The sequence below is a fragment of the Danio rerio genome, chromosome 3 (assembly GCF_049306965.1).
Source record: "Danio rerio strain Tuebingen ecotype United States chromosome 3, GRCz12tu, whole genome shotgun sequence".
Classification (NCBI taxonomy): domain Eukaryota; kingdom Metazoa; phylum Chordata; class Actinopteri; order Cypriniformes; family Danionidae; genus Danio; species Danio rerio.
The window spans coordinates 48,652,501-48,666,390 of record NC_133178.1 but is presented as its reverse complement, the minus strand read 5'-3'; the positions used below and the strand labels follow the sequence as shown (position 1 = coordinate 48,666,390).

The 13,890-nt window shown below is 38.3% G+C and overlaps 1 protein-coding gene across 4 annotated transcripts in view; it reads left to right on the top strand.

Annotated features, from left to right (window-relative positions):
- The window catches only part of adgrl1a (adhesion G protein-coupled receptor L1a), a 377,800-nt gene that overhangs the window by 288,038 nt on the left and 75,872 nt on the right, over positions 1 to 13,890 (top strand). For all 4 annotated transcript variants that reach the window (XM_068219411.2, XM_068219413.2, XM_021474721.3 and 1 more), the window contains 4 exons: positions 8,931 to 9,138; positions 9,399 to 9,663; positions 9,831 to 10,158; positions 10,701 to 11,003. In XM_068219411.2, the coding sequence (XP_068075512.1) occupies positions 8,931 to 9,138; positions 9,399 to 9,663; positions 9,831 to 10,158; positions 10,701 to 11,003 (1,104 nt within the window). The remainder of the gene's footprint in view (positions 1 to 8,930; positions 9,139 to 9,398; positions 9,664 to 9,830; positions 10,159 to 10,700; positions 11,004 to 13,890) is intronic.

Below are 13,890 nucleotides of genomic sequence, written 5' to 3'. Positions count from 1 at the left end.
AGCAGTCATTTGTCATCAAGACTGACAGAGGTTCTGTGTCCTACAGAGGAAAGAAAGTCATTGGAATGACATAATGTGGTTTAAATGAATACATACAGCAATTGTCAGGTTTTCTTTTTTTTTTCCACTTTCGTCAGTTGATGAAGTTTGTTCCTAACCACTATCGCCACTGGCTTGCTTGGTTGGGACTTGTTGAGGTACACATTGATAAATTTGCTCTTCAGTGTTTGGACTTTCAGCAGTGAGAATTTAACCACACTTAACTGAACTAAGTTGAACCTCAACTTTGAAAACTATACTGACACAGTTTCAATTTGCTAGAACATCTATGTTAAGCTGCTTTAACACAATCTACATGGTAAAAGCACCATAAACAATAAAGGTTAATTGAATTGAATTAAGTTTACTTGTATCAATTTTATTTACTTCTTGTACTTTTTAGTGTGTCAAACTGTTTAGAGGCAGGGAGCTTTTACTAGAGAGAAGAGTATTCAAGAACTGACTAAGCATTTGTTTGATACAGTTTCATCTCCTAGATGTCATTTGGGACTTTGGCATCTATTTACCTTTTTTTAATTTTTTTTTTTTTTTTATGGATTATCTTTTAATCGTTAAAACAAATGTCAGCAGTCAAAAAGTACATCTAAAGAATTAAAATCAGAAAACAATTTATACAATTTAACAACATGTATAACAGTGCATTAACTTCATAAAATTAAGCAGATTGATTTTAGAGAGAGAACACAAAGCAAAACACACCCCCCATTAAAGGTTCACGAAATCCTCAAGCTCTTTTTTTTTTTAAGATTTTAACAGATTTGTGTGTGTTGAGCATCAGTTAAAACAATGTTAGCACCTGTTAACTTTAACTGTGAAAAAAAGGTTAATTTTGAGCTTTTTTAAAAAACATTTTTTTTTATTATTTTTATAAACAGTCTTAACATTTCCCATAATGTAAATGTCACTAACTCAATTTTGACAAAAATGTCAAATAGAACCTTATAATTCTAAAGTGACAACATTGTTGATCATGTTTTATAGTGCTTTTATTGAAAGTATTGTAACGTTTTGTGTGATCAGTTGGTATGGAAATGCTTCTGAGGCCCAGAAGAGGTCACTGGGGAAGGTGGTAACGACAGCCAGTAAGTTGTTGGGAATAAAACTACAGAGCATTGATAGTATATACAAAGAATAGTAGTACTAAATAAGGCTATCATGATTGTCAATGGTGAAAGACATCCTTTATTAAACACCTTTCAATTGTTACTATTAGGTCGTCGATATTGTGTTCCCAGATGTGTAAGAAATAGGACAAAATTATCATTTATACCCCGAGCAATTGCGTTTTTAAATTCCTCCTTCCTAAGAGAAGATTTTTTTCAACACATTTCTAGTTTTAATAACTAATTTCTATTAACTTAATTATTTTATCTTTGCCATGATGACAGTAAATAATATTTTACTAGATATAAGTTTTTCTATAAGTTAAATTCTATACATCTTACACTTCTATACAGCTTAAAGTGACGTTTAAATGCTTAAATCGATGGTATATCAATGGTTTGTTCTGTAAAAAAATATATATAACTTAAGGGCGCCAATAAATTTGACCTAAAATTATTATCTTTTAATTAAAAACTGCTTTTATTTTAGCCGAAAAAAATAAATAAAAATAAATAAATAAATAAATAAATAAATAAATAAATAAATAAATAAATAAATAAATAAATAAATAAATAAGACTTTCTCCAGGATAAAAAAAAATAATAAAAAAAGATATTATCAGACATACAGTGGAAATTTCTGTGCTCTGTTAAACATCATTTGAGAAATATTTAAAAAAGAAAAAGTAATTCAAAGGGAGGCTAATAATTCTGACATAAACTGTAGCTGGGCACTGTACACACAGTGGACACAATGGATGTGGATAACTCTGTGGCATAAGAAAAAATGTAATTTTTTATATTATTATTTTTTTTTACTATCATTTCGGTATCTGAGCATAGTTTGATAGATGCCTTGTCACAACTGTAAGAAACACTTCAAAGACAGACTTTTGCTGAAGTGAACAGTCAAAACCTAAACTGATGTCTCCATTTCATCTAATTGCTTTCTTGGAGACACAGTTAAGGTGTAAAAGAGTTGTGTTTTCTGAAGTTTGGCAGCAGTATAGATGACTAAAAGACAGTATTGTTTTAATGATAGTTCTGTCTGTACAATTAGCTAAAAAAGCTAATTAGCACCATGAATGGCAGCACACTTCAGAGTCTGAAAAAAAAAACAAATCTTCAGTGTTTAATATAGGTAAAGGTGCAAATTCCTTTCTTACTCAGGGATTAAAAACAGTAGGGAGTTGGTTTTAGTCTAGGTAGTTGTGACACACCAGGCTGGTGTTATTGCAGAAAACACCACAAGATATCGAGGTGAGAACAGTTTAGTGACCTAAGCCCGGTGTAGATTGACAAGGATAATTGCACACTGTATGTTGCTCATTTTTCCAATAGCTTGGTAGGAATGTGTTATAAAAAGTTGAGTTTTAGAAAGAGAGCCAACCAGAGCCCAGAATACAGTAGGGAACTGAGCTGCCAGAGAGCACAGGTCAGGTTTAATGAATTCTCCCAGGTCACACTCTGTGTGTGGGAGTAAGTCTTTCAGTGGACTGAAAAGTCCCACACATGCACACTTATTCCTATCTCAAGCCTCTGTAATTATCATATTCACCATAATAAGCCCTTCATTACATCCCTAATAGCGTCAGGAAAGAAGGAAGCTCTAGTGTAGCAAGACACTGAAAGAGAGCGAGCGAGAGAGAGCCTTTATCTTAAATTAGAGCATGCTGAGCTGTTTGTGGACAGCAATTGTTGAATGTTGACAACGCAGCAGCTGGGGATGGTGCAGCGAATGTGTGTTTGTGGACGCGTTGCTTGTATCAGCCTTCATGTTGGTGAGCACTCACTTGGACAGGTTTCCTGGAGCTTTTCTCAGTGTAACCTAATTACATCCTCCTGTGTTGAGATTGCATGAAGAAAGCTTTAAACCTGTGACATGGTGTGGAGTTTTCATCCCAGCATGTGAGGCTCAAAGATTCAACCCATGCTCTATATGTGCTTTGACCTACATTTTTATGAAACCTGAAATACATTGCTTCGGGTACATTTAGTAGAAGATTTTAGAAGACGAATTCATTAGAGGAAGCTTCATACATTTTTGCGAATTTGAAATGCATTACTTATGGCAGGGGTGCCCAAACTCGGCCCTGGAGGGCCATTGTCCTGCAAAGTTTAGTTCCAACCCCAATTAGACACACCTGGGCTAGCTAATCAAGCTCTTACTAGGCTTTCTAGAAATGTCCTAGCAGGTGTGTTGAGGTATGTTGAAGCAAAGTTCTGCAGGACACCGGCCCTGCAGGACCGAGTTTGGACACCCCCGACTTAGGGTTTGTTTTGTTGTACGTTTCAGGCATATATCTTTCTTGTACACACCCATGAGAAGGCGATATTCAGCATACACCGAAAACTAGTTTACAAATTAATTCATTTTAATTATTTAGCCTAACATATTTACTCTTCCAAAATGTTTCTTAAAATAAAATATTAGTGATGGGTCATTCTTGAACGCTTCGTTCATTTCGAACAAATATTTTATGTGACTCGAGAACGATTAGTCCTTTCAGGGAGTGATTCATTCATTCGCACGTGCACATTTGTGCTGGTGGATGAGAATTTTTTATTTTTTTTTCAATCTTCTATCGGGTTCAAGTCGTTTGTTCATCATGTGAAAGACAGAAGCCAATCATATGCATTTAGAGCAGGAAAAAGATTTGATCTGTTCATCTCTCGAGTCCTCGGTTTGAGTCGTTCGTTCATCACAAGAAAAACAGAAGCCAATCATATGCATTTAGTACTGGAAACAAGATTTGGTTCGTTTATTTAATTTCTGTAGTCCTCTGTTTGGTTCGTTAATTAAATGAAAGACAAAAGCCAATCATATGCATTTAGAGTTGGAAAAATATTTGATCCGTTCATCTCTTGAGTCCTCGGTTTGAGTCATTCGTTCATCACATAAAAGACAGAAGCCAATCATATGCATTTAGAGCCAGAAAAAAAAAAAAAAAAAAAAAGATTGGATCCGTTTCTCTCTCAAGTCCTCGGTTTGAGTTGTTCCTTCATCAAATAAAAGACAGAAGCCAATCATATACATTTAGAGCCCCCCCCCCCAAAAAAAAAAGATTTGATCTGTTAATTTCTTGAGTCTTCAGTTTTGAGTCATCTCTTTAAATGCTGTCACGTAATGAACGAATGGCTCAAAAACCCAAAGACTCAAAACGTGAACTAATCATGAGTGTTTCCGGTTATGTATGTGTTGATAAGGCTTATATGGAACTGTCAGTGTCAGGTGAACGAATAACTCAAATTTAAAGACCTGCCAGATGAGGTGATCATAGTTAATCATAGACAAAAGTTAAACAATGAAGTATTATTTTATTTTTCTTAGGATAGTAGCATTCTAGTTATGACTTGTTTGTAGTGTGATCAACATTTGGGCTAGTTGTAAATGTGTTTGGAAGCATTGTAATATTAAATGTTATTTTAGCTAATTGAACAAAAATACTTGAAAAAAGTATTCAGTTCATTTCGATGAACAAGATTCAAGGGTTCAAGTCAGTAAAATGATCCGAACTTCACGTTACTACAAGATACCCAGACATTTAAAAAGAACATTAGAGCAGTAATGCAAATACTGTGATATTGTAAAACCATGATATATTTATCCAATGTTATCATACTATCAGAATGTTATACCGGCCCATGCCTAGGCAGAGCTTGACGTACAGATCCCCAGTGAACAACAGACCCAAACCTTTCCATAAAGTTAATCAATTGTAATTTCAAAAGCAAACTTAAGTCAAAAGTGCAATGTGATCACATACAGTAGATTTACCCTAAGTACCACAAGTACATCACCTTGAAAAATGAGTCACTACCAGAAATGTTGTCCATATTGAGATATATAGACAAACATTTTTGATATGATGGACATCTTTGAGGTGTTTTGTGGTATTTATTTAGTGTTTTGCAAAGAACTGCATCACAATAATCCTGTATGTGTTGTCCCTGTATATTTCTTTAGGTTGTTGTCATCATTCTGCCCTGTAGCTTTTATTTTACCAAGGGACTGCTTAGGTACTTTACATACCTGGGGTATATGTTTGCCTCAAATGTATGTCAAAGTGGACCTTGGAAGTGTAACAAAATTGTTGGTGAGACATGTATTTCCAGTAAGCCTGTGTTGCTATTACTTCCATGGACTCTACAAGACTGACCCATCTTAGTTTATGTATGTGTGATTGTGTGGGAAGAGCATGTGAGAGTGTGTGTCTGGCAGTGTGTTGCATTTGTCCCAATTTTCTTTGAAACTCAGGGTGCTCATTCTTTGTTTTATGGGTCACCCATATAGAACGGGTCAATACAGTGTGTTACCATTCCTCTCAGAAAGGCACTCCCTCCCTTCTCTTAGATGAGTCTATTAATATGCTTTAGTTCCGAGATGAGTGTGTTTGTCACTGCATGATGGAAGATTTGTTTGTTCCTATTTGTATATCGACATTTCAGTGACTAATGGTTTTAGTGGACTAAATGAATAAGAAGAGTGTCGCTGTATTTTCTGAGAGTCTGACAGGCCTATAGAGAAAGAGTGGAATTTAAACAACCCTGCTTTACAAAATACGCTGAGTTGTGCTGTGGGTAGTGTCAGGATGAGCATAGTTATACCGCCCAGCAGCAGAATTTTGCTGGCAAAGCTGGATAACAATTTTGAACTCTCTGATGTTGATGATTGCCCATTTGGTTCAGCTGGTCTGCTAGGATTTGTGTATATTACTAGCATTCTCATTTTATTTTTAAGCCACTGGGTGCTGGTTTCTAAAGGCCTTCAAAATATGTATTTTGTATTAAACAGAAAAAAATAATTAAAATAGGTTTGTGACAAGTGAAGTGTGTGTAAATAGTTCATATTCTGAGGTGAACATACTGTGGGAAGATACCTAGCATACACACTCTGAATAAGGCATTAATATTAGGTTAGATTTAGGTTGACAGTATCCAAGTATAAAACTATTTTGATCTCCAATAATGACGTGAAATTAACTTGATAATTTGTCATGCCAACATCTTAAACCAACGTCATATTGACATCAAATAATTACCCTTATTCAACAGGTATGGCAACCAAAATCCAACGTCTGATAGACGTCATATTGGTAACGTTCACACAATGTCAAGCTGTAACATCATTAGACATTGTTTTGTTGTTTTTAGGTTGCGTTAGAAAGTAATCAAAATGCAACATTAGTCTGAAACTGACATTGGCCTGACGTTGGGTTCTGACGTCAACCTCATTTTCAGTCAGAATGAAAACAACATTTCACAATGTTGTGGTACAGCGTCAATCTGACGTTATGTTGACATCCTGTGACTGCTGAGTACTGTGAGAAGTCCCTTTTGCAAGCAAGAAAGAAAGAAAGAAAGACAAAATTTGCTGCTTGCAGACATTAGTTTCAGGCAGCTTTAACATACTTACCTTGAAGTCTCTAGTCAATCTGAAGAAATTGATTAGTTTAAGTCGCCTTTAATTAGGGTAGCTAAACTCTTGAGTGAGAGTGGCCCTCTAGAAATAGGTTTGGAAACCCCTGTGTTAAAAAACCCAGCTTCAACACCATGAGTCAATTTTATCTTGACAAAGTTGGTCTATCCAGGTCTTCTCATTGGAACCACATTTAGCTTGAATAGCTAAAACAGTATTTCCTGCTTTCAAAGACATGCCAACACTTCCTAAACTCTTCCTAGTAGAACTCTCTGATTAATCTCCATAGTATTACTAAGACCTGATTGAAGAGTCAGATTAGAAGTTCAGCATTTGTATTAGTGGTGAAAAATACTGATCTAGACTATCGTGATTAGATTGGATCAAGGCCATGCTGTTTGCTGAGATGGAATGAAGAACACAATGTTCCTGATTAATCAGATTTATCATGACCGTAATGCTGGTGTAGTTAGTTGTAAAGACTGGTGGGACTACTAACAAACCAAAATCCATTGGTGTGGGTTACCATTTAATATATAATCAATAAATCCTGAAGAATAAGTGCTTATTTCTTCTTCTATATTATTAATTTTATTATATATTATATATATATATATATATATATATATATATATATATATATATATATATATATATATATATATATATATATATATATATATATATATATATTTAATTTCCCAGAGATGGGTTGCGGCTGTAAGAACATCTGCTGTGTAAAAACCTGCTGGATAAGTTGGCGGTTCATTCTGCTGTGGCGATACATACATTTTTTTTTTTATTGTTTCTTCTGGGTGAATAACTCCTTTATCTTAACTTAAAGAGATTTCTATAGCTATGTTTGTCTCTATGTCCATGTGTAAACATGAAATTCTTGTTTAGTTGTGCAATTGTTTTGGCTTGTGTAGTTATCCTACGTAAGGCCTGAATGTCTCATGCATGCAGACCCTACTGCAGGAATACCCCTTAACTTATCCCCCGCTGAGATATCCTCACCATCCGTACATGCTCAGAGGTGTCTCCTGAGACAGCAAAGTGCTGATGATGTCTGCTTTCTTTTCCATACACACCCCCTGCTCCCTTTCCCCACACCTACTAGAAGTATATAGATTCTCTCTGGTCCCTATGCCCTCTCAGTTCGGGAGTGAGAAACTGCAACAGCCAGCTAATTCACACCAATCCCAGGTGAATGACTGCCTTCAGAGTATAGAGACAGAGATTGGTGTCCCTATAAGTGTGCGCGTCTCGATCAAAAACTCCTACCAGATGAAACTTGAACATTGCAGTTCCTACAGTACATGACTGGTCTCCCTATATTCTTATTCAACACTAAACATGTTAAAAACACACATTCTAGCATTACAGCAGCGTAAGGGCATTAGCTGGGCTTTGTCTCTAATGGCACATTTACTGTGGACTTGGGATTTTCATGAGTTTCTTAAAGGTAATAGGATTTCCCATTGGTTATTTTACATGTCAAAGTCTTGTCTTGGGCTACCACAAACACTGCATGTTTTTTATTTATTTATTTATTTGTTTATCTTGTCCAATACACCTGTCTTAACTCATTGGCTCATTGGTAGAGTATCCAAGTACCAAATTGGGTGACCTAGAGAAAGAGGACTTTCTAAAATATGCACTGCAGTGGGTTGGAACACCGAGGTTTGGGAAATACACTGATAAAGTTGGACCAGCTAAAGGACATAAATGACCAACCCTGTCCAACCAAGTTACCATCAGAACAAGATAATTGGCTCGCTGAAATTTTAAGGTGGTTTATCAACTATGACCAGCTTTAACAAGATGATTGGTCAGCATCAATCAAAATACATCAACTAGATATCAACAGATATCAACAGCCAACAACCTGTACCAACCTGGACTAACAACCATAAATGACTCGTCAATTTAGAAACAATGTACAATTAGCTGTTATCTGAAGCCGGTAATTTCCAGCAAGGACATTGAAGTGAGTCAGGGTTAAACCAAAATAATTTCCACCTGAAGCCAGGATTGTTTCATCTCCCCTCATAGCCTTTAGTCCAGTGTGCAGATACTTGACTAATGAACATTAACACTCTTTCATTAGAAGAACAGTCATTTATCTCATGTCCTCTCTTCCATTTCTCTCTCCCCCTCTTTCTTGCTGCCTTATTCTTTCATATTACTGTCCCCCATTGCCTTCTTTACCCTTCATTACTACAATTCTTCTATCACACCGTCCTTCTATGCGTTCTTGCTGTCCCCTCCTTGTTATTTCATATTTCCCTCTCTTTCTCTTCCTCCTACTCTCTCTCTCTCTCTCTCTCTCTCTTCCACATCTCCAGTCTTTGTATGTCCTGGGACTCTATTAAGGGTGCAGGCAGCAAGTTTGCTGCAGGAGGCGGAGCATCAGTCGGGGGCATGGTGTAAGGATCCCCTGCAGTCTGGTGACCGTCTTTACGTCATGCCCTGGACTCCGTACCGCACAGATATGCTGTACGAGTATGCTTCATGGGAAGACTTCAAGCAGAATCGAGCCACAACCACCTACAAGTGAGTGACGATCTTAGTGTTAGGAACCAATGACCATCTCTGTGGATAACAATAGTCATTTTAAAATGAGTAATTAGTTACTTATTATAAGAGGTTTCTAACTTACTTATCCTAGGCAGTATCCCTAGACAGAAATATTAGAGTGTAGAATCCTCATTTAGTCTCAGATAATAAGGTTTCTGAAATGTAGCAGAAATAAAAAGTTAATGAGAGCTACACTTACTGCAAGTCAGCTCAAATATCACACTCTTTTTCCACAGGCTGCCAAATCGTGTGGATGGAACAGGCTTTGTCGTGTATGATGGTGCTGTATTTTACAACAAGGAACGCACACGCAACATCGTTAAATATGACTTGCGGACTCGTATCAAGAGTGGAGAAGCCATTGTCAACAATGCAAACTACCATGACACCTCACCTTACCGCTGGGGTGGCAAGTCTGATATTGACCTTGCAGTTGATGAAAATGGTCTGTGGGTAATCTACGCTACTGAGGCCAATAATGGCCGACTGGTGGTCAGCCAGGTCAGTTTTACTAAATAGTGCAAGTTACAGAATTTCAACTGAGATCCGATTTAAATGTTGGTTACAATCATCATTAAGAGTCATAGTCTTTCCAAAACTGTGGTGTATTCTAATTATTCTGTTATATCAAATAAGCAGAATAGTAACACAAACCTTTTCTCTTTCAGGTTAACCCCTACACTCTGCGCTTTGAGGGAACATGGGAGACCAGCTTCGACAAACGACTGGCATCCAACGCTTTCATGGCATGTGGTGTTCTCTACGCTGTGCGCTCTGTTTATCAGGATGATGACAGCGAAGCAGGTGGAGATCTGGTGCTGTATGCATACAACACCAATCGAGCAAGGGAGGAGCCTGTCCACATACCCTTCCCCAATCCATACCAGTATGTGTCTTCTGTGGACTACAACCCACGAGACAATCAACTTTATGTCTGGAATAACTACAATGTACTGCGCTACCCCCTAGAGTTTGGCCCGCCAGATCCCACTGCTGGTAAGTGGTAGGTTAGAGTGAGATCAGTGGGAGGCAAAGGCTAACAGACAGTTTGATCTGTTAAGTGTCTACGTTCTGTTAGTGTTCCCTTCTGTGACTTCAATACATTAACTTCATGGTTTAATTAGCAGTGGTCATTAGCATTTTGTCAGATCAGAAAAAAAAGATTTCTAATCAATTATTAATTCCCATCTTCTTGCCATGAACATTATACGTATGTCTCTTTCTCGCTCTCGCTCCTACTGCATTTTGTTCTATCTATTCTCTCAAGGAATGTGGGAACATATAGTCATACATTAAAGTCTGGCAGATGCTCCTGCTGCTTTAGTTATCTCTCTACCAACTTTCTCATATTCCTTTTGCTAGAGACATCAAACATTTAGGTTTTCCTTTCTTTTATGTTGTCTCTTTTTTATCCTTGTCAAACAAAACCACACATCCCGGTTGACTCCATAGGTGTTCTGCATTTGCTTCTCTGCCTTGAGCACTTGCCTCAGTTTTAATTTTCTTTGCATTTCTGTATGTCTTTCTCTCACACACAGGTCCTCCCGTCACCACCCAGATGAGCAGCAGCACCACCACTGCAGCAAGACCTATCACGTCCACTTCCCTCCCTTCAACCATTAGACCTTTGCCACCCACAGCTCACCCGATAGGGGCCATCAACAAGGCTCCAGACCTGCGACCTATTACTGCCACTGTACCAGTGACTCGGAGACCCTTGCGTGTCCCACCCCAAGGACCTGAAATCGAGGTGTGCGAATCCAGAGTAGCCCGAGGTGTGCAGTGGCCTGCCACCCAGAAGGGGGAGACTGTAGACAGACCTTGCCCTAAAGGATCACTAGGTAAGTGAGGGATGAATGTTTGCTGAATGATATAAGCATAGCATAGACATGTTACACCAATGTCCAGGTAAAGAGCATATGTTAACAGAGCATTTTTGGAACTATTGGTCAATGAAAATTTATCAGGATGTAAACCACATCGAGGGATGACAGGTGACTGTTTGTTGACGGATGTAAGTATTGGCATTATAACACATGTAGCCATTTCTAGAAAAGTGATGGCATTTTAAGGTAAAGGGTATGCTTGAATAGATCATTTTGGTAACTACTGGTAAATGCTGGATGTGAAACATTAGTGGTGAAGTTCAGCTTTAATTATGCAAGAACAAGGCATAAGGTGCATTTCTGAATTCCTCCATGAGAGCGAATGACATCAACAAGTGCAATGGCATGTTTTAGTGCTAATGTGTAAGTGGTAAAAACCAAGGCACGAACAAAGATCCTCCCACTGATACAGTAACTGCATGTATACCTAGCAGATATAAACATCATACAGAAACTATTCTTGATGTTGCACTTGATTGCAACATGTTGTAATGGCAAAGGGAATCACAGCTTTACAGGAAGGAAGGCGCATGGTGTTTAAAGGTCACACAATGTTTGTTGAGACAGCTATTCATAGAAGTGTTTGTTCTGTTTGCACTACCTGCATTGTGTATGTGTCTGAGTTTATGTACACATATCTTTGTATACGCCCATTTCTTTGTGCCGAGAGCTTGCTTCCTTTTCCTCCCCGTCTCTATATTCTCTCCAGCTGGCAGGTCCTCTTGGGAGACATAGATAAAAGGCAGTCCCTTGCAAATGAAAGAGTGATCTTCTAACTCAGCATGGGTTAGCCCTGCAAAACTGGCGAATTAAAAATGAGCTGCTAGACTGAGTACAGACAACAGAGTCCCCCCACCCCCGTCCTTCTTCAGACAACCGCTGCATCAAATACCGCTTTCTTGTCGTGGGAGAAAAGCGTTCCCTCCCTCTGTTAGCATCTCTCTCACAGCCACCGACAAAACGTCGTCTTTTTTCTGTCACCTTTTTTTTCTGTCACCGAAATGACAGACAAGTTAAATTAGCGGCGGCTTTAATTGGTGAATCCTGGCAGATCCTTCAAAGCCAATCTATTGTGGATGAAGGAGGGGAGAGGAGAGAAAATCAGACAGCAGCTGAGAGAGTGAGAGGGAGAGAAGAAAAAATCCCAATGGCTCTGATCTCGCTGTAGTACTGCTTCACTCCTCTGTAGCTTTTCCTCTCTCACTTTATCCCTCTCTTCTTTGGAGCTATTTGTGTTGTGGATGCTGGGAAGGCCTGCCGTTTGTTTGATCCCAGCATGATGTCCTCTCTGTGAACTCAGCTAACTAAACAGCCCATCTTAACTGAAAATGAGGAGTGGCAGAAGGTGTCTCCCTCGAGGTGTTTTCTCAGTGTTCAGAGGTGCTGATAGGATGGTCGTGCTTGGTGTGTAATCTTACACAAGTACGTGCAGGAGTGTGCGGTGGTGTTCATGTGTCAGCAAACTCATTTCCACTCTAAAAAAAGTGTTTTTCATGGAACATCTGAGCAGCCTTCTTCTCTTCATTGTTATATTCTAGCATGTAGCTAGTGCTACAGTAGTTGTTTTGCTATGCTATGGATCCAAATCCTAATGTGGAAGAAACCAAAAAAAACAATAACATGTTTCTAATAGTGCACTTTCTGTAGGTTGTTGGTTCGAGCTGGGCCAGTTGGCATTTCTGTGTGGAGTTTGCATGTTTTCATCATGTTTCTGTATGTTTCCATTGGTGCTCTGGTTTCCCTCATTGGCCATTGTGTATGAGTAAATGTGTGTTTCCCAGTACTAGGTTGCAGCTGGAAGGGCATCCGCTGCGTAAAACATATGCTGGATTAGTTTCCGTTCATTCCGCTGTGGCGACCCCTGATAAATAAGGGACTAAGCCAAAGGAAAACTTACTGTACACTACACACTCTGTGAATGTATGTACTGCATGTACATACTGTACATTAAATAATTTAAAAAAAATGTTAATTGCATAGTTTTTCTTTGATTATTTGCAGTAAGCACACATATGCATAATGGCAAATAAGCAAAGCCAATGCGTATTTGTTGTAGGTGATTTAATATGACCAGAAACTTCTCAATATTATTTAATTATTACTACATTATTATTATTTTCTGGTGGTTAGGTGAGCTTGACTAATATGAGGGGGTGCTAAGAAAGTTAGCCTACTTCATTTAAAAATAGTTATTTAATAAAACATCTATAGTAGTAAAAGATATAGTTTTATTTTATTATATGCCTATTTATTTATCGGTCAAAGAATAGGCATAGTCATAAAACTAGACTGAATATAAGTGACGACAAGACAACAACAAAAAACAAACAAGTTTACAAGCAAAGGTGAAAGAACTGGACAGCACCCATGGGCTCATATGCATTACATTTACTTACACTTCAAGAGGTCACACTTAGCTGATGATTGATAATAAAGCGTGTTTGGCATGCTGTCCCGGGAGAGGGCCCTGAGCTCAGAAGATCCTCAAGCCCAGGGCTCCCTTCCGTTTGAAGGGCAAGAAGGGAATTTGAGCTCTGGTAGGTCTCAAGAACTCCACTGGTTGTTATGATGTTGACGAGTAGGAATTGCTATAAGAGATATATAGTTGACTAAGAGTTAATCTATAGTGCCAATTTGGATTGGTAAATTCACTTGTCGCATGTCTCTGGATGGTGGGAGGAAACCAGGGAACCCCATGCAAGCTTGGGGGAAATAATTAAACTCCGCACAGAAATGTCGACTAGTCTGATAAGGACTTTAACTAGTGACATTCTTGCTGTGAGGCAAGAGTGCTAACCACTGGGCCACCATGCCACCCTATCTAAGAACAGGGGGGTGAGTA